Raw genomic sequence first — 19481 nt, 5'->3', positions numbered from 1 at the left:
ATCACACATCAATCCTTTTTCTTTCATTTCTTCCTATCTCTCTTTATGTGTTTACACTCAAGGTATACCCAATCATAATTTTCCTTTCAACCAATATAGAGTATATTTAAAAGGGTAGGCTAGAAAATATACCATTAATATTTCTCACTTTCTCTTTAGAGTAAATAACCATTTTGGTATCTGAATGTGTAAATCAATGACAATTTAATTATTGAAAGAATGAAATTTTGATTTAGTCCTAAATGTGTAAAAAATATGATAATTACATCATGTCGTACTACTTAATGTTAAATTGATCATAAAAATATAAATTAATGTCAAATTGATTATTAAACATCACAATCTAATGCCAAAATGAAATTTGATAACAACATAATTATCACACTTTTATCATTAATAGACAGAGTTAAAATTTTCATTCTTTCATAGAATAAATTATCAACGACTTATTTAGGAACTAAAATAATCATTTCCCTTCGTTTTATCATGATACATTTGAGTTAAGATACTTCAACTTCATAATTCTAGGGTTACTTCAAAATTAGATTTAGATTGACTATAAATTGAGATGATATTTTGTTTGTAGGTTTCAATACATTTTTAGTCTTTGTAATTTAGTGTTGTTTTGTTTTTTGTTCGAATAACTTTTTTTGTTTTAGTTCTTACAAATTATATTTATTTTATTTTTTATCCTTAAAATGATTTAATAACACTTTTTTCATATTTCAAAGTGGTATCTAAATTGCTATATGAATGAAAAAAAACAAATATAATTTATAAGGACTAAAATTAGTTTTTTTAAGGACAAATAAATACTAAATTATAAAACTAAAAATGTATTTAATTTTTTTAATCCATGCGTATTTTGCTATAACAGTAGTATTTTAACACAAGTATGCATGCACTTGTACACGTTGATCATTTCAGAAAGTCATTTCTTTATTTTTACTAGCATGCAAATACCATTTATGTCCTTTTCTTACACACGTTACTAAATGTCTTGTTTTTTCATTACTAATAATCCCAATTATCTTATAGCCTTCTTGCATCACAATCTCTCAAAACATCCCAAAATGAATTAACATAATAAACAAAATTAAAATACCCATTTGCAAAACAATCTTGTCATATCTCATTTCGTGAAAGATTTTTAATTACCCTAAATGCTCTACTAAGTCATATGACCTTCTTCATCACTCTATATCCTATACAATATTCCTCTTGATGACATTTGTATCAACATTAAGAAAATCGATTCTATCCTTATCATGTTGAATCTCACAAAAATCTTTAAGGACGCTGTTTCCCATGTTAACGCGCACTCCCTTTGATGTTTTCTAGGTTTCATCATTAGAATTCGATGATGGAATATATCATTGCTACCACCATTCATTGTTGGTACAATAGTTAGTAATCCTCTTCAAACAAATTAAGGAGCCAAAACAATATTGAGTGGCTCAACATATCATATTTTCTCAATGAATAACGTAATGCTAAAAACCATCACATAACACATATATGATAAAATTTGCTTTAATTTCTAAAATGAATTTTACACAAACAAGAAAAAAAATACTCCTTCCAAGTTTATAAGACAGTTTTAAAATTTTGATAATATGTAATACAGTATATGATTTTGATGTATTTCGTGGTCAAAACATTTACGCAAACATTGAATGTCTCAGTTTCCCGAATAATAATAAACCAATGCCAACTAAGTCTAAAAGATTTTTTTTTGAATCTTATCCTAAAAGATAACTTCAGTAACTTCATTAATAATAAATCACAATAAAATTGTAATAATTAATGGTTAAAATACGTTACCTCCCCCTGGAATTCAAAGTCATTTAAAGAAAAAAAAAACAAAAAAACTTATAGGAGGTCTTATCCTAAAAGTTTTTTTTTTTTAATCTTATCCTAAAAGATAGGAGTAGATGTTAATAATTTGTATGATTGAACGATTCTCACCGGTGTGATTCACGTTTAATTTTCCTTTCACTCAATAGACTATTAGTAGAATCATGGCATTATTGAAATTAAGTCGAAAAGCAGGGGCAAATAAGGAAGAACGCGGTTCTGAATATCATAGAGAAAGTATCGTCTCTCACGGGCCCCACGTGCCCCACTGCCTTGTTCGTCTCACAGTCACTGTTTTCATGCGACGACGCACGTGACCAACTTCTCCAGACCGAACCCCATCCAATACCATCGCGCCACGTGTCCGTCCCCGTTGATATTACCTTCTCTCCGTCATCGTTCCAAGTGAACCAATACCATACACGCACGCACAGTTCAAAGCTCTCTCCATCATCATCAACGTAGATTTCCTCTTCCATTTTCACGTGATTCCCAATCTCACACCTCCACCGATTCAACGCAACAAAGGTTTCTCTTATCTCTCAAATTCGACTTATCCTTTTCTCGAAATTTATTCACCATTTCTGATTTTTTGCATCGCAATTTTCTTTTCGCTGATTGTGAATTTGAATTTGACGCATGTTAATGATTTGTGTAGAGTATTGATAAAGTGTGGATCCAGGAAGATGAGCCAAAGTATCTTCCACCAAACGGTGCTTTGTCAAACGCAAACGGTTGCGGAGCATCGAAGTAAGGTTAGTTCCTTGTCGGTGAGTGCGAACAAAGGAAAGAAGAACCTCTTTTTGGCACCTACAAATTTTCGCGGGAATAGGCTGTGTGTGAGGAAACGCAAATTAGCCATGGGAAGGCACCACCACCGCCACGTCGACGCTGTTCCACGCGCTGTGTTAACAACGAATCCGGCTTCTGAGGTATGAATATAATCATCATCACGTCGTTTCAATCCAATCATCATTATTATAATTATTATAATGCTATCTTCATTATTATAATAGTTATAATTGTAATTCTAATTATTAACGAGAATGATTAATTTACTCTGAGAATTACTTCCTGTCTCCATCCTTCATTTTCCTTGATCTAACAATTTAATCTAATGGTTAAAGTAGCTACTTCGACCGTTACATTAAGAAAAAAAAATGAAAGGTGTTGGATGAGTCAGAACGAAGCGTAACTCCTGGAGTCCATCTCATTATTATTATTTAATTAATTATTTTTTATTATTATTATTATTATTATTATTATTATTATTATTATTATTATTATTATTTAATGCTGCTGATAAAATTGCATTGGATGCCTGGTAGGTAACCTTGAATGTAGCTCTAACAATGTTATAAAGAAACAGTAATTTTAATGGAAATACTGAAGCATGCTCACTCTTGACAAATGTCTCGAGCGGAACATTGAAAATATAACGTTAATCCGCTTGAGGCATTGAATACTTGTACATGAGACAATAGCTTGTGTATCACTGTATAGGGGTCTAGCTTAGTTGATAGAGTAAGGCCAGGTTGCATGAGTTGTTATAAACCACCCGGGACATGTTTTTGATTTCTATAGATAAAAAAAAAGAACTTAATTTGGGCGCAAAATCAACATATCGTGTGTTTGTCCACGTAAATTTTAATCAATCATTCAATGTGCTTCCCTTCTTGTCTGTTTTTATCAACTTGAATTTGAGTGTTGTGTTGACTGCATTTTTGGGCATGGACCAGCTTTCTGGGAAGTTCAACCTTGATGGAAATATTGAGTTGCAGGTATTCAACTGTGGCCCAAAATATTGAATTCTGGTTATCAATGATAAATATGAGATTGTAGTAATGTGTTACTAGCTAATGGATGCTGTTATTCAATGGAGCAGGTTGCTGTTAGTTCTTCAGAACCAGGAGCTGCAAGACAAGTAGATATTAAGGTTTCATATAATAGCGACTCTCTGTTTTTACATTGGGGAGTTGTGCGTGATCAGCCAGGGTATGTTCTGTACTAGTTTTTGTAAGTTATTTTGATATTCCTCAAGAGTTTTAGGTGTTTGGATGAGTTAATAATAGTCTGTAATATATATCCTGTAACTTGAAGGAGATTTATTTACTTTTTTCTTTTTTAATTTTCAGGAAGTGGGTTCTTCCTTCTCATCACCCAGATGGAACTAAAAATTATAAGAACAGAGCTCTTAGAACTCCTTTTGTGAAAGTAAGTTTTCAATAATAACTGCAAAACAAAACAAAGTTTCCTAGGAATGTTTGTAAACTGACTTTACTGATTTAAATATAGATTTGCTTATTTTTTGACTATTTTTTCTTTTGTTTTTCTCTTATTAGTCTGACTCAGGATCCTTCCTTAAAATAGAAATTGACGATCCTGCTGCACAAGCCATTGAGTTCCTCATACTTGATGAGGCTAAAAATAAGTGGTGTGCTTTTCATAATCTTGTTTTTTTCCCCCCTTTATTCAATTAACTGTTTCATGGTAAATTTAAACATACTTATTTGCTTTTTTCTAAGTGTAGGTTTAAGAATAAAGGTGAGAACTTTCACATCAAGTTACCAGTTAAAAGTAAGCTATCTCAAGAAGTTTCAGTTCCTGAAGACCTTGTACAGATTCAAGCGTATCTTAGGTGGGAACGAAAGGGTAAGCAGATGTACACTCCAGAGCAAGAGAAGGTCAGTAATCAAATGGTTTTCATGTCATGCATTTAGCTGCAAATTTTTTGAAGTTTGCTTCCTATTTTGTTCCTTTAAGCTGACTCTTTTTTTGATTTCCCAAGTCTCCATTAAGTTTGTTTTGCTCTCCAATTTTGCTGTTATATTTCTATTTTGCTTTGATTATGCTTGCCATTACAACCTCTGACAAAGGTTACTCTTTGCAATCTCCTATTAATGCTATGCTTATGTATTCTCTAGGTTTATTGATATTCGTGCACCTAATACTGATTTAAGTTGATTCTAGGATCCTTCACATTATGTTATATGACCCACTCTCTGGTTCTTGTCTTTAGCTTCCATGAAATATTATCCAGAAAAATTAGCTGGCTTTCACTTGTGATTGAGAATAAACTACCAAAAGCATAATCTCTTTCTTTTCTAATATGATAACTAAGAAGATTATTTTCTTCTGCCTGCTGGATAGTGCCTCTAGAAAGGACACTTCTGCATGCAAGATTTATTTTTATTATTATTATTTTCAAATTATTCTTTGAATATACATGCTTTATAGCATGATAACCACTCTTAAAAGATTGATAATTGTGTTAAAATAGTGTTTATTTAGATGGATTTTTTACTACATCTGATTTTGTCATGAATAAACAGTTGTTAGGACATAATGACCGTTTTGTTAGCGTAGTTATTCTGCCATAAATGAGTTATATGGATAAAGTTAAAAGGAAAAGTCCCTTTAAAACAGGCGGCACTGGGAGTTAGTTCCTCTTGAGAATTTGTTATTATTTGATTGTTCGTTGTTTATATAAAATGACTGCTTTCCCTGCTCTTTCCATTATTGTCTGAGGCAATAACTCTCTGCATTAAATTACTAGAATTAAAAAAAGTGAAGAAGAAGGGGAGAGGGTAGGTTTTACTGTATTTGATTCCTTGTTTTTCTTAAAAATTTGATAATCGTAATTCCTTCCTTTGGTTTATAAGTTTATGATCACAATCTGTACTGTATAGTCCATGTGTAGATAATCCAACATGATATGGGAAATGGATTTTATCCCACTGCTATCTTGTACTGTTTCTGGAATTCAACATTAGCTTGATATATTTTACTGCTATATTCAGGACTAATGCACTTTGTCTTCACATACACTAGTTGTATATAATTTCCCCCTTAATTATGTTTAGGAGGAATATGAAGCAGCTCGGAATGAACTATTTGAGGAAGTAGCTAGGGGTACTTCTGTACAAGATCTCCGTGCAAAGTTAACTAAGAAAACTAAAGCTGCCGAAGTAAAGGAGCCTTCTGTTTCTGAAACAAAGACCATCCCTGATGAACTTGTACAGATTCAAGCTTTTATACGGTGGGAAAAAGCTGGGAAGCCTAACTACTCTCAGGAACAACAACTCGTAACTTTATAACATCCTTTCTGTTTTCTTCTTTTTTCTATTGAGTATTAAATATTAATTACTTAGATTGTCAAAACTATATTTCATTTTCTCTAACAATACTTTTTGGCACTCACTGCTTAATTGAATTAGATGGAATTTGAGGAAGCAAGAAAAGAATTGTTAGCAGAGCTTGAGAAGGGGGCTTCTCTGGATGAGATACGGAAGAAGATTACCAAAGGAGAGATACAAACTAAAGTTGCCAAGCAATTGAAAACCAAAAAATACTTTCGTGCTGAAAGAATACAGAGGAAAAAGAGAGATTTGGTGCAGCTTATCAACCGAAATGTCGCTGAAAATATAGTTGAACAAGTTATAGATGCTCCAAAAGCCTTGACAGTAATTGAACATTATGCCAACGCAAGGGAAGAATATGAAAGTGGTCCTGTTTTGAATAAGACAATATACAAGCTTGGTGATAATGATCTTCTGGTGAGACAATTCTGTCAAATTGATGTTTTCCGCTAGTGGATCTTCTTTTGTTGACCATCCTAACTTTGATAGTCTTTCGTATCTTTAAGGTCCTCGTTACCAAGGATGCTGGTAAGATTAAGGTTCACCTAGCTACAGACTCGAAAAAACCTTTTACACTTCACTGGGCCTTATCTAGAACATCTGAAGAGTGGTTGGTGAGTGTATATTGTTGACTGTAAACCTGACAGGAAGACTTTGGCTGTTAAAATTGTTTTGTCTCATTTCATCATATCTCTACGGGCATTTTATTTACATGAAAACTCAATGGCAATCTTAGGTACCACCTGCAACTGCTCTGCCCCCTGGATCTGTTACTATGAATGAGGCCGCTGAAACACCTTTCAAAGCTGGCTCTTCGTCTCATCCTTCTTATGAGGTGTCTACAATATCAATTTGAAGTATTTTTAGTCTTTAGGCCTCTGAGATTTGAATCTAAAAACAATTCATAACATGAAATACAATTTCAGGTCCAGTCCTTGGATATAGAGGTTGATGATGATACTTTTAAAGGAATACCTTTTGTCATTTTGTCGGATGGAGAATGGATAAAGAACAATGGATCAAATTTTTATATTGAATTTGGTGGGAAGAAGCAGATACAAAAGGTTACACTTCCTGAAATTGTGATTGTATTTACTCCCTATCAAATTATGATGGCCTATGTTACCATGTTATCATGAGCAACAATATTTTTTTTTCCTGTTAAAAGGATTTTGGCGATGGCAAAGGTACAGCCAAGTTCTTGTTGAATAAAATAGCGGAAATGGAAAGTGAGGCACAAAAGTCCTTCATGCATCGGTGAGTAATCCCTTGAAAACTTTTACTACTTTATTAAATTATTGTTGTCTGTTTTCACACGCTAGAAACAAGGTTTTGTACGGGAACTTAAGAAAACATTTTTTGCTACTACTATTGTGACAAAACATGTGGTTTATAGTAGACTAGCCCAGGGTCTGCCACAGATAGTTATAGTCTTAAAGGCAAACCGAGCTTCCTGTGCCACCCGCTACCAATGGCGGATCTACATTATGGGTAACGAGGGCAATTGCCCCCACAAAGTAAATGTTTTTACTTAAATAAATAGATGTTTTCCCCACAAATAAATAGATGTTTTCCCCACAAGATAGTATTTTTTTAATGAGATGAATGTGAATAGTTTTAAAAGATAAAAGAGAGAATAAATTGATACTAATTTTACCCACTTTATCCTTTTAAATTTTACTATTTTTAATTTTTTATTACCATTTTTAATAAAGCTTATATAATTTTTGGTTTGAGAAAATATTAGACTATTTTTTCCCCCTTGAAAAAAAATCTGGATCCGCCACTGCCCACCACCAATGCCTTATTCTATGTCTTTGGGTTACGTGCATATAATATCAAAGGTTTAGTTGAGTTATTTGGTTTGTTGAAAATACTCATCTCTGATGTATTGGAAACTATCATTTTTATTTTATTTTTTATATCCATGGCAAAATTAATCTTAGATCTATCATATTGAGAATCATATTAATATTATATAATTTCAATGGTGGAAGTGGGAGACATCTATTGAACTGTAAAAGGAAGAAGATCACAAGGTTTAAGTGAAATAACTTTATTTTGATTGGGTTGGGAAAATTTAATCTATAACATAAGTTTTCCCCCACAAATTTATTTTTATGAATATTGCCCCCACAATATAAAGTTTACGGATTCATCACTGCCTCCCGACCATGTTTTTTTTTTCATTCACAAAGCTCGAACCTGAGACCTTGCTTAAGGAGACGGAGCCCAGTTCCACTTGGACCAACAACTTGTTGATAGAGAGATACATATGAGTAAACTGTAATGGGATACACTACAATTTGTAGCAACCCTCATATTTATATTTCTAGGTTAAGTATATACAAGCATATGAGCAAGAATTAACCTGGCAATTACTTTTACGGATATTCTGAAACAAATATTTAGCGTTTTGCTTGTTTGAGGTTTATTTTTTATGTTCTCCATTTTGGCACCTATTCCCTGACTACTTACTGTGGGTTCACCAATATATTCTCTTGGGTTTGAAATATGACGTGCCTCTTTTGTGAACAAAACTAGGACGGCTACTATATTCAGCCAGTCTAATATAAGAACCTGCTTTCCCTACTACCTTTAACTATATTTTTCCTTCTATTTAACTTTGGAACAAAGCTACAGATAATTCTTCTCAATATTAATGACATACATGAAAAGAAACAATCATGCATTTCCAGAGCAAAGGAAGTTTCCTAGGTTCCTTTATTGGATTTGAATTTGAACAGAACTTGATTTTCTTCCCCCTTTCTCTTTTTCTCTCATTGGATTTTTCATTTGTGGACTGATCAATCATACTTTAAGTACCCTGTTAAACATTCAGTCTCTTTTGGTGTTGGTTTAAGCATCATTGCTTATTGATAGTAATAGACAATAACTTTTTACTTAGAAAATAGTCAACAACACACTTTCTAACACACCCTTTTCAATATACTATTAGTAGGTGAAATTCATGTAGGTCCCATTAAATAGTGAGACCTACATAAATTTCACCTAATAATAAGGATGTGTTGAATAGTGTGTAAAAGTTAGAGTTCCTCCTTTTTTTAATTTCCCTTTTCAATTGTAAAACCAACCTTGATGCATTTGGCTGAACAAAATGCCACATGAATAAGGGTTTTTTGATGTGTTATTACTTTGCTTCCAATCAATCCATGATGTGGTAGTTAAAAATTTACCTTCATCAATAACTGATGTACTCTGGCATCATTGCTGATTTAATGTGCTTACTGAAATATTTATTAGGATGTTACTTTGTTCCATTGGATCTGGATTGGCCACTCACCTTTTTTCTTTTTCTTCAGATTTAACATTGCATCGGATTTGATAGATGAAGCTAAAAATGCTGGTCAACAAGGTCTTGCGGGGATTTTGGTGTGGATGAGATTCATGGCTACAAGGCAGCTCATATGGAACAAAAATTACAATGTGAAGCCACGGTAGACTTCCTTATAAAATGTTTATTATCACTTGGTTTATTCACTTCTGGACAATGAATAATTTTAACCCTTATGGGAAATATTAATTATGAATCATAATATCAACTTTCTGTTTTAAATTTGGCTTGTTTATTGTCTTTCTTTTGTAAACAAGATAATTCATTTGCTATATATTTTATGATTATGTCTTTCCTGTCTGTGCTTGATCCACTTCTGATCATAAGTATTGGTTACTGATTGGAACAGTGAGATAAGTAAAGCACAGGATAGGCTTACAGACTTGCTCCAGGATGTTTATGCAAGTTACCCACAGTATAGGGAAATTGTGAGGATGATCTTGTCGACTGTTGGTCGTGGAGGTGAAGGAGATGTCGGACAGAGGATTCGGGATGAAATCCTTGTTATCCAGGTACATAAGATTTTTATTTGCTTTTCCTTAGTGTCTCTACCTATTTCCCTCCTGTCTGCATATGCATTGATCTTATCTTACGTGCAAATTTTCTATTTGACTTGCAGAGAAATAATGATTGTAAAGGTGGAATGATGGAGGAATGGCACCAGAAATTACACAATAATACTAGTCCTGATGATGTTGTAATCTGTCAGGTAATGTGGTTGTTGTTCTCTTTGTAATTTCTTATGGTTTGCCTTATCTTCCTCACTGTTGATGTTTCGGTAAATCTCTCCAGGCACTAATTGATTATATAAATAGTGACTTTGATATTGGTGTTTACTGGAAAACATTGAATGCGAATGGAATAACAAAAGAACGACTTCTGAGCTATGACCGTGCCATCCATTCTGAACCAAATTTTAGGAGAGATCAGAAGGAAGGTCTTCTGCGAGATCTGGGAAACTACATGAGGACCTTAAAGGTTGTATTTATATATGTGATCTTAATTATGTGTTAATTTTTGTGTTATTCCTTTTTCTTCTTTTTCAGCTATTGAATGCATGCCAGTTGAAAAAGCTCTTGGCTTTTATTCAATGTTTTTCTTTTTTTGTTATAATTCTTACCGTTGTGCTATCATGGGTGCCTATACATTGGGATATGATCATGATAGAAAAGTTGCTGCCTCTTTGTATTCCTGTTAGGATAAGAAAGTAAATGAATTGGAGTTCAATTTTTTTGGATAAGTTTTGTCGTTGCTAATGATAAGCTGCAAGGGGGAGAGGGGAGGTTCATTGGGTTTCTACCTTACATTTTATAGGAATCTACTACTGCTACTGATTTGAAGATTTGTTTCACCTTTCATTCCCTTGTTGGTGGCCTTCTTAGAAAATTTTGTCCATTCATGTGTTTCCCACCCTAGTGCCCTTGACATATTTGGCTCACCTCATGGATTATATGTGTATATGATGATTTTGGTTTGATTACATCATATGCAGGCAGTTCATTCTGGTGCAGATCTTGAATCTGCTATTTCAAATTGTATGGGCTACAAATCTGAGGTAACAAGACAGATAAGATTTCTGGTGCCCAGGGAACCGTCTTGTTCTTATATTTTTGAAAGATTTTCATGCTATTAATTTATACTTTGTTGTTCCTCAGGGTCAGGGCTTCATGGTAGGGGTGCAGATAAATCCAGTGCCGGGTTTGCCTAATGGTTTTCCTGTAATGTTAATTAACTTGTTATAAATTTCTTTATGATGCTGTTATGTCTTCTGGATTATAACAATTATTTGTTTGATCTACCTCATGTAGGAATTACTTGAGTTTGTCGCCGAACATGTTGAAGAGAAAAATGTTGAACCACTTCTTGAGGTATATGTTACTTTAATATTATCAATAATCATTTTTTGTTTATATTGAAATTATATAATTTAGGTATGGAAAAAGGAAAATTGAGAATATGCAAATGAATAATGTGAAATTGATATTGATTTGACAAAGATATGAAATACAAAGCACTAGCCCTATTTATACTAATACTAACATATATGTTTGTTTCTATACAATAGGGGTTGCTTGAGGCTCGTCAGGAACTCCAACCATCACTCAGTAAATCCCAAAGTCGTCTGAAAGATCTTATATTTTTGGATGTTGCCCTTGATTCTACAGTTAGAACAGCTGTGGAAAGAAGTTATGAGGAATTAAACAATGCTGGACCTGAGGTGATTCCCTGTTTTGAGGGTGTCTAATTGGTTTAAAATGTTGCTTACTAAATTTGTTTATGTTGATATATATTATTTTAAATCAAATTTTTAATGGATCTGAAATATGTAAAGATATAAAGTCTGATACACTGGTGTATGGACTATGCAGAAAATAATGTACTTCATTAGCTTGGTCCTTGAAAATCTTGCACTGTCATCGGATGACAATGAAGATCTTATCTACTGTTTGAAGGTATAGTGATTTGCCCATTTTTATTTCATACTCACTAGTCAAGTTATTTTAAAATGCAGACTCAGGCTTATAAAGCCTATATATGTGACATGTCATCTGAAAATGTTTTCTCTAACAACAAAGACTTGGGTTGTTCACAACTTTAAAGTGTTTTGTTTTAAATGCAAACTGAATTTAATTGCAGTGTCAAAGTAGCAGTTATCAGTATTAATATTAAAATATAAATCAAGTCTATTAGGTACCGAGAGATGACAGTAGAAGAATAGAAAGAGTTTTATTGATTGGTAAGGAAAATACAGAAATAGGAGAAACAGTTCTCCTCCAAGGGTTTCTCCTTCCCAAAGAGCCAAAGCTCAATTTACAACTATCAACGATGCCTCTCCTTTTCCCTATAGAGGTCTATTTATAATAGAAAACCCCGCACTTACAAAAAGACTACCAACACTTCAACTATCCCTAAACTCCCCCCCTGTTACAAACTAATTCCCCCCCCCCCCCCCTTTTTTCCTTTTTCTATATTAAACTTGTAGTTGTCTGGGAACATTCTCATGCCTAACAATGTCATGGCCTCATTATTATTTACAGCTGTTCATTGTGTATTTTTTTTTTATTTTTTTGATGCTTGGCCAATACACTATTCTTTATGGATTATGATTTTAAGTTATGTGGTCAAACAATGTAGGGGCTTGTTTCAACAACACTTTTATAAATACTCATTCCACGTTAATTTGAGAATTGAGATTGCTTTCTGCAAAATTAAGCTTCTCCAAACTGAGTATAATTTGTAAAAGGCTCATGACAATACTAGATAATCACAGATGGTGGTCCAGTATTGGTGCTAAATTATAGTGTAAGGTCTTGTAGATGTCCATGGTATATTTGTCTAGACAAAGGAAAATATCCACCAAAATTTAATATTTCTTTGTTTTCTTTTGAAGGGATGGGATGTTGCCTTAAGCATGTGCAAGAGTAAAGATACTCATTGGGCATTGTACGCAAAATCAGTCCTTGACAGAACCCGCCTTGCACTCACAAACAAGGCTCATTTATACCAGGAAATTCTGCAACCATCGGCAGAATATCTTGGATCACTGCTTGGTGTGGACAGATGGGCTGTATGTATTTTTTGGTATTTGTTTTCTATCTTTAATTTTTCCCCTTTGTTTCTCTCTTGAAAATCTCCTTTTGCAGGTGGAAATATTTACTGAAGAAATAATCCGTGCTGGATCTGCTGCTTCTTTGTCTACTCTTCTAAATCGACTGGATCCTGTGCTCCGAAAGACAGCTCATCTTGGAAGGTGGAATTGATCATGCTTGTTCATGTTGAATCCCTTGATTTCATCGTAAATATAATATTGTTAGCATGCTAGACTGCACATCATTCTATTGTTTTGATAACTATAACCTTCTAAATACTATTACAATTGTCTTAAACAGCTGGCAGGTTATTAGCCCAGTGGAAACTGTTGGATATGTTGAGGTCATAGATGAGTTGCTTGCTGTTCAAAACAAATCATATGAGCGACCTACAATTTTGATAGCCAAGAGTGTGAGAGGAGAGGAAGAAATTCCAGATGGTACAGTTGCTGTCCTGACACCTGATATGCCCGATGTCCTATCCCATGTATCTGTACGAGCAAGAAATAGCAAGGTATCATGCTTAGGATAGCCAGGCTATTTTGCTTATATTTAAGGCTACTATTATTAAATTGTGGACCTGTGTGTTTCTTGTTTAATTTGGCACTTGATCAGTGTATCCACAGTCAAATAACATGCTCGCACTCTTTAACTATAATGACATTTTAGTCTATGCTCCATCTGTAAATTAACATACTTCAACAACAATGATATCCTAGAAGTTATAATAAATTTTTTTATTATATTGAAAACAATTCATCTTTGTTTTCAGCTGATTAAGAATTTGATTATCATTAAAGTCAGCATCCAATCTGTGAAGTTCTGTGAATTTGTTAGAGTTGATAATGTATACAAAAGGGTTTTTGGGGAAATTTAAGGACATTTGGTTAATGGCCTAGATCAGAGGCTCAGGATTTGGAAGGTGTATACCAGAAGAGACATAAAAGGTAAAAATGTGAAAGGCTGGGCAAGTGCTGGAATTTGTATTCACGTTGTGGAGAGTCAGTTACTACTTACTAGGCTAATAGGGGTATTCTAATTGCAGGAGCCAGTTATTAGACTTAGTGAGGAGAAGAATGGGGAGTCTGAATGTTGAAAGCATAGAATTCCTTCTCTGTAGGGTCTTAGGCTCTGCGTAGTGAGAGTTCACTTTCTCTCTAATCCTTTCTTACTTCAGCAATATTATCCATCTTTTCTCTTTTTGTGGCTTGGGTTTCTACCAGAATTGATATGAAGTTCAAATTTAGCCTTGCCAACTAAGCAGACTTGATTGAAAGACTTGACAGGCTTCATCAGCTAACCTGTTACAGAACGTGATATCCATTAATCCAAGAAATAAATTATAAAATAGTAATCATATTTTATCTTGTGGTTTTTTAATCAAGCCCAATGATGTGTTGGCCATGTAGCCAACTTCATCTTGTGGGATATGGCTATTATGTGGTATCATATTTATCATGCTGATGAGATTTCATGTGCAATGACCGTCAAATGCTGAAGTTTTGAGTTTTCCAGGTGTGTTTTGCTACATGCTTTGATCCCAATATCCTGGCTAACCTCCAAGAAAATAAAGGAAAGCTTTTGCGCTTAAAGCCAACATCTGCTGATGTAGTTTATAGGTAACATTATTTCTGCTTTAGATTAAAGTTCTAAAGATTTTTAAATGCCTTTCTGCTAAAATATTCACTTCATCTCCTGCTGCCCAAACTATATTTCTGTGTTTTATATCCATTCTTATACTATTTGTCTTTATCTCTTGGCATTTCTTACAGTGAGGTCAAGGAAGGTGAGTTAATTGATGACAAATCAACTCAACTCAAAGATGTTGGTTCTGTGTCACCCATATCTCTGGCCCGAAAGAAGTTTAGTGGTAGATATGCTGTCTCATCTGAAGAATTCACTGGTGAAATGGTTAGGTTTCAAAATTCACTGTTAACTTGGGCATTTATAGTTGTTTATCCTTATGTATGTGTCTTTCCACCCACCAAAATGCACCAGGTGTGTTAGTATACATATACACTTTTCCTTTAGCATAACTTGGATAAGGTTGTATTTTCCCAGGTTGGAGCTAAATCTCGTAATATCTCTTATTTAAAAGGGAAAGTAGCTTCTTGGATTGGAATTCCTACCTCGGTTGCCATACCATTTGGAGTTTTCGAACATGTTCTTTCTGATAAACCAAACCAGGTTCTACATGTGATCCTTTTGCCCATATGTTTTCATGTTGCATAACGAACTGTGCAGCTTGTATTTTGTGGTTATCTTTTGTGTAGATTTTCCATGTCTGTCAAGTAGTGAAATCTGTTAACTTATGAGAATTGTGATTTTGAATACACACACATTGGCTTCTGATTCTGGCTTTGAATAGCCAAACCTATTGTATTTGATCCATTGCAGTTGTCAATTTGTATACAAAAAGAATAGTACCTCTTAATTTGTGTATATATTTGAATACGAAGTTTTAGGTGTTAAATCCAACTTTCATGTCAAATTTTATGATAACTGAACCTTTCTTAATACATTTCTACCCTATTGGAAAATGGGGTTCCCCCACTTCTTGTTGCAGTTACTGTTTGTGTGTTATAACTTATAAACTAGTAGTATAAAGATTATGGCAGAGGCAAACTTATATTAAAGCATAGCAGTCCATAGGTTAAATCTCAAAGATTGTGTAACTGTATGTTTGACATCTATGACTTCCTCTCATTTTTCATTTACTTTATGCAAGCCTTTCCTGTAGTCTAACGAAATCTTGGACTGCATATACTAACAGGCAGTGGCTGAGAGGGTCAATAATTTGAAAAAGAAGTTAATTGAGGGAGACTTCAGTGTTCTCAAGGAGATTCGTGAAACAGTTCTACAATTGAATGCACCATCCCATTTGGTATGTTTCTTTTAGTACTAGGCTTAACTTTGACATGATACAATAAACATATTTCTTTATTTTGTTTCTTATTGTTGCATATAAAATTAAAAGGGCCCTTACTCTGAATATATTTGATTTATGGAGATAACTAACACCGCTTTATAGGACAAGGTTTGGTCTTGATGGTTGTTATGTATAATATGTAATATATGATCTTTTGATATATTCAGGGTTTCCATGTAATCAGAATATAATTGTTTTTGGTATTTCTTGTATATCAAACTGTACTACTTTTATTACACACTACAAATACGAAAAAGGATAGAAATCTACTATTATGAACAAAGCTGCCAATCAGCCTAGAAACTTACCTGAAGAAAACAGCTTAAATTAAGTTATAAAGAATCTCTATCTAATAACTCCACTTGAATTGGAATTCCAAAATGAGTCTCAACATTTCTGTTATGACACCCCAAATACCCCTTCCTTCCATTTCCAAATATTTATTTTCAAATCTCTCCTTTATTTTTTTAGTTGTTTATAGAAGATGGCCTTTGTTTTTGGTTTCCTGCACAAAGCATTACTGGTGTTATTCCTAGTGGAATTCCAAAAGTTGATATTAAAGCCTGCTATTTTGGCTAAGTTTCTAAACCAATCCACATGAATGATGAAGCCAGTGAATTAAAATATTAACTACATTCAGGTAGAGGAGTTGAAAACTAAAATGAAGAGTTCTGGAATGCCGTGGCCGGGTGATGAAGGTGAACAACAATGGGAGCAAGCTTGGATAGCTATAAAAAAGGTTAAGACTTCTCTCGATGTAAATTATATTGTATGAACTAGGTTCGATGCCTGTTTCATTTAAGGTTAAGACTTCTTTTCTTGTATATTTGGCCACTTCCCTTACATTTTCAATATGGTCAATATAAATTCAAAATATTTTTCTTGAGATGCTATTGGGGGTCAATACTTAAGCTCATTTTTCTTTTATTTTCATCATATCAATACTTTGTACTGTACAAATGATATGTGTTCTGGAAATTATATGTTCTAATGCTTTCTCCCTGAATCATTTTTTAACAATATTTTTCATGAATTTCTTTTTTTTTCTTCAAGATGTAGAACATTCAAGATGTAGAAATCCTTAATATGATGCATGTGATGGGTTAAAACCTTGAAGTTTAAGTTAATTTAAGTTGTAACGTTGGTTTCCTTATGCAATTTTATGCACAATCTAGTGCCCACAGATTTTCCTCGTTCCTCCTTTATTTTATTAAAATATCCTCAGTTGTTGCACCAGGACACGGTAGATTGCTAGCAATGTACAGTCAATGCAAATATCTTACAAAATATCCATGCTAAATGTGTAATTTATATTTATCTTATTTCCAGTTTTAGTGAAAAAACCTTTATCATATTTGTGTATAATCTTATTTTACTGCTCATGAATCAATATCATTTGTTTGTTTGATTCACAAAAGGTGTGGGGCTCTAAGTGGAATGAAAGAGCATACTTCAGCACAAGAAAAGTGAAACTCGACCACGAATATCTTTCCATGGCAGTCCTTGTTCAAGAAGTGATAAATGCTGACTATGCTTTTGTCATCCACACAACTAACCCTGCCTCTGGAGATTCATCGGAAATATATGCTGAGGTATGTTTAATGATGTCGTGTTTTTCCCCTATTTTTCCACTCATTTAATGAAACATATTCACTATTGAAGAAAGAATGGGACAAAGCAATGATTTTAAGTGTGATACTCGTGATATAGGTGGTAAAGGGACTTGGAGAAACACTGGTTGGAGCTTATCCAGGTCGTGCTTTGAGTTTTATCTGCAAGAAACGTGATTTGAACTCTCCTCAGGTACTTTTGTAATATGTATTTGTTTTTATAGTATTTTCTATGCTTAGTGCCTTCGCTATCATTCATTTATTGATTATCTCAAATATAAGATCATAAAATTACCTTTACCAGTACTGCATGCGTTCTAAGAATTTTTCCATATTCTGCTAATTGTTTTGGGCTTGTTTAGGTCTTGGGTTATCCTAGCAAACCTGTCGGCCTATTTATAAGACGGTCAATTATTTTTCGATCTGATTCCAATGGTGAAGATCTAGAAGGTTATGCTGGTGCAGGTCTTTATGACAGGTAAACGTTGACATCTCTCTTCATCAATGAGCATCTTTAATATAAGTTTTGTTTGGATGAATTAACCTTTAAGTTAAAATTGACTAATGCACAAGTCAAAATCAGCTTTTTGAAGAAGTTAAAAGTGAGCTTCTATAAGAGTTGAAATGTGCAAATGTGCAAAGTTAATTTTAACTTACGGAAGAAACTTAATTATTATTTTTTATTTATTTTCTTCTGCAACAAGTGCTTATCAAGAAGTTTATCAAATAAGGTCATAACTAATAAATTGAGGGCACTGAATTGTTCCATATGTTTTGTTATCTTAAAGAAATGGCAATCATTTTACTGTTACTCCCTTGTAATCAGTATGAAATTAAGGTAAAAATTATATCCATGATACATAAGTTATTTCAGTGTATCTCACTTTTGGGTCTTTCAGTTCCCGTAACTTCAATACCAACCCTTAGGATCTAAGAAATTAGTATGTGCATTGAGATTTGAGAGATTAATCTGTCCTTTGAACTTTTGAATTAATTACTTTGCAATTCCATTTCACGCTTCCTGACATTCGTTAACTGAGTTTCCTTTCTGAACAGTGTGCCAATGGATGAAGCCGAGAAGGTGGTGCTTGATTATTCTTCAGACAAACTGATCCTTGATGGCAGTTTTCGCCAGTCAATCTTGTCCAGCATTGCCCGTGCAGGAAATGAAATTGAAGAGTTGTATGGCACTCCTCAGGACATTGAAGGTGTCATCAAGGATGGAAAAGTCTATGTTGTCCAGACCAGACCACAAATGTAGACCTCCATACCTATGTCTTCTAAGCCAACTACCTCAACTATGTTCTATGTTCATCCCCGTGCAACATGGCGTTTCAAACGTGGCCGTGGCAGCTTCTGCGAGTTTAAGAGTAACCCGCGGGATTACCAAATTTGGCCTTATAGATTTATTACACGTGATATATTGAAAATTAAGGAATAATTTATAAGTGTATAAACATGGAATAATGTAAATTAAGTAAAAAATTAGATGGTCTTATTCTTTTTCCCTACTATATATATTGTATCTACTTCTTCCTAATTAAAATTGCTATTCAAAGTATCTTTCTAGATTTTGCGTTAGTTAAAATCATTAGTTTGAGGGCGAGCCCTGGTGCAGCGGTAAAGTTGTGCCTTGGTGACTTGTTGGTCATGGGTTCGAATCCGGAAACAGCCTCTTTGCATATGCAAGGGTAAGGCTGCGTACAACATCCCTCCCCCATACCTTCGCATAGCGAAGAGCCTCTGGGCAATGGGGTACGGAGTTAAAATCATTAGTTTACTGTTGTATTAGATATTTCGATGGCTTCATTGAGTTTGATGTTAGCACTCTTTATGAAATGAAGTTTCGAGGAGGATCTCAAATAAGAAACTTGCTCAGATACTTGTTTGATAAGAGTAGTTTTGATATTTACCCCAACCCCACCGCTAACTCAACCCTTGATACAGGTTCTTCCTAGCTTCTACTATCTAAAAATCAGTTTTTGAGTTTTTCTATATAAA

General features: G+C 33.8%; 1 protein-coding gene across 1 annotated transcript; it reads left to right on the top strand.

The window, feature by feature from the left end:
• The first annotated feature begins 2250 nt into the window (after positions 1-2250).
• On the top strand, positions 2251-19049 carry LOC114423120 (alpha-glucan water dikinase, chloroplastic-like). The gene is made up of 34 exons (XM_028389743.1): positions 2251-2385; positions 2516-2789; positions 3597-3638; positions 3743-3852; positions 3993-4071; positions 4200-4291; positions 4388-4541; positions 5721-5942; positions 6075-6413; positions 6503-6610; positions 6733-6831; positions 6923-7060; positions 7165-7253; positions 9320-9454; positions 9701-9863; positions 9971-10060; positions 10144-10329; positions 10844-10906; positions 11007-11069; positions 11160-11219; positions 11417-11569; positions 11721-11804; positions 12743-12919; positions 12996-13102; positions 13242-13455; positions 14457-14560; positions 14714-14852; positions 15003-15128; positions 15715-15825; positions 16511-16609; positions 17289-17462; positions 17581-17673; positions 17843-17958; positions 18537-19049. The coding sequence occupies exons 2-34, from the start codon at positions 2544-2546 to the stop codon at positions 18739-18741; spliced, it is 4380 nt and encodes a 1459-aa protein (XP_028245544.1). The 5' UTR covers positions 2251-2385; positions 2516-2543; the 3' UTR covers positions 18742-19049.
• The last annotated feature ends 432 nt before the right edge of the window (positions 19050-19481 follow it).

The sequence above is a fragment of the Glycine soja genome, chromosome 8, assembly GCF_004193775.1.
Source record: "Glycine soja cultivar W05 chromosome 8, ASM419377v2, whole genome shotgun sequence".
Classification (NCBI taxonomy): Eukaryota; Viridiplantae; Streptophyta; class Magnoliopsida; order Fabales; family Fabaceae; genus Glycine; species Glycine soja.
This window is presented reverse-complemented; position numbering and strand designations above follow the sequence as displayed.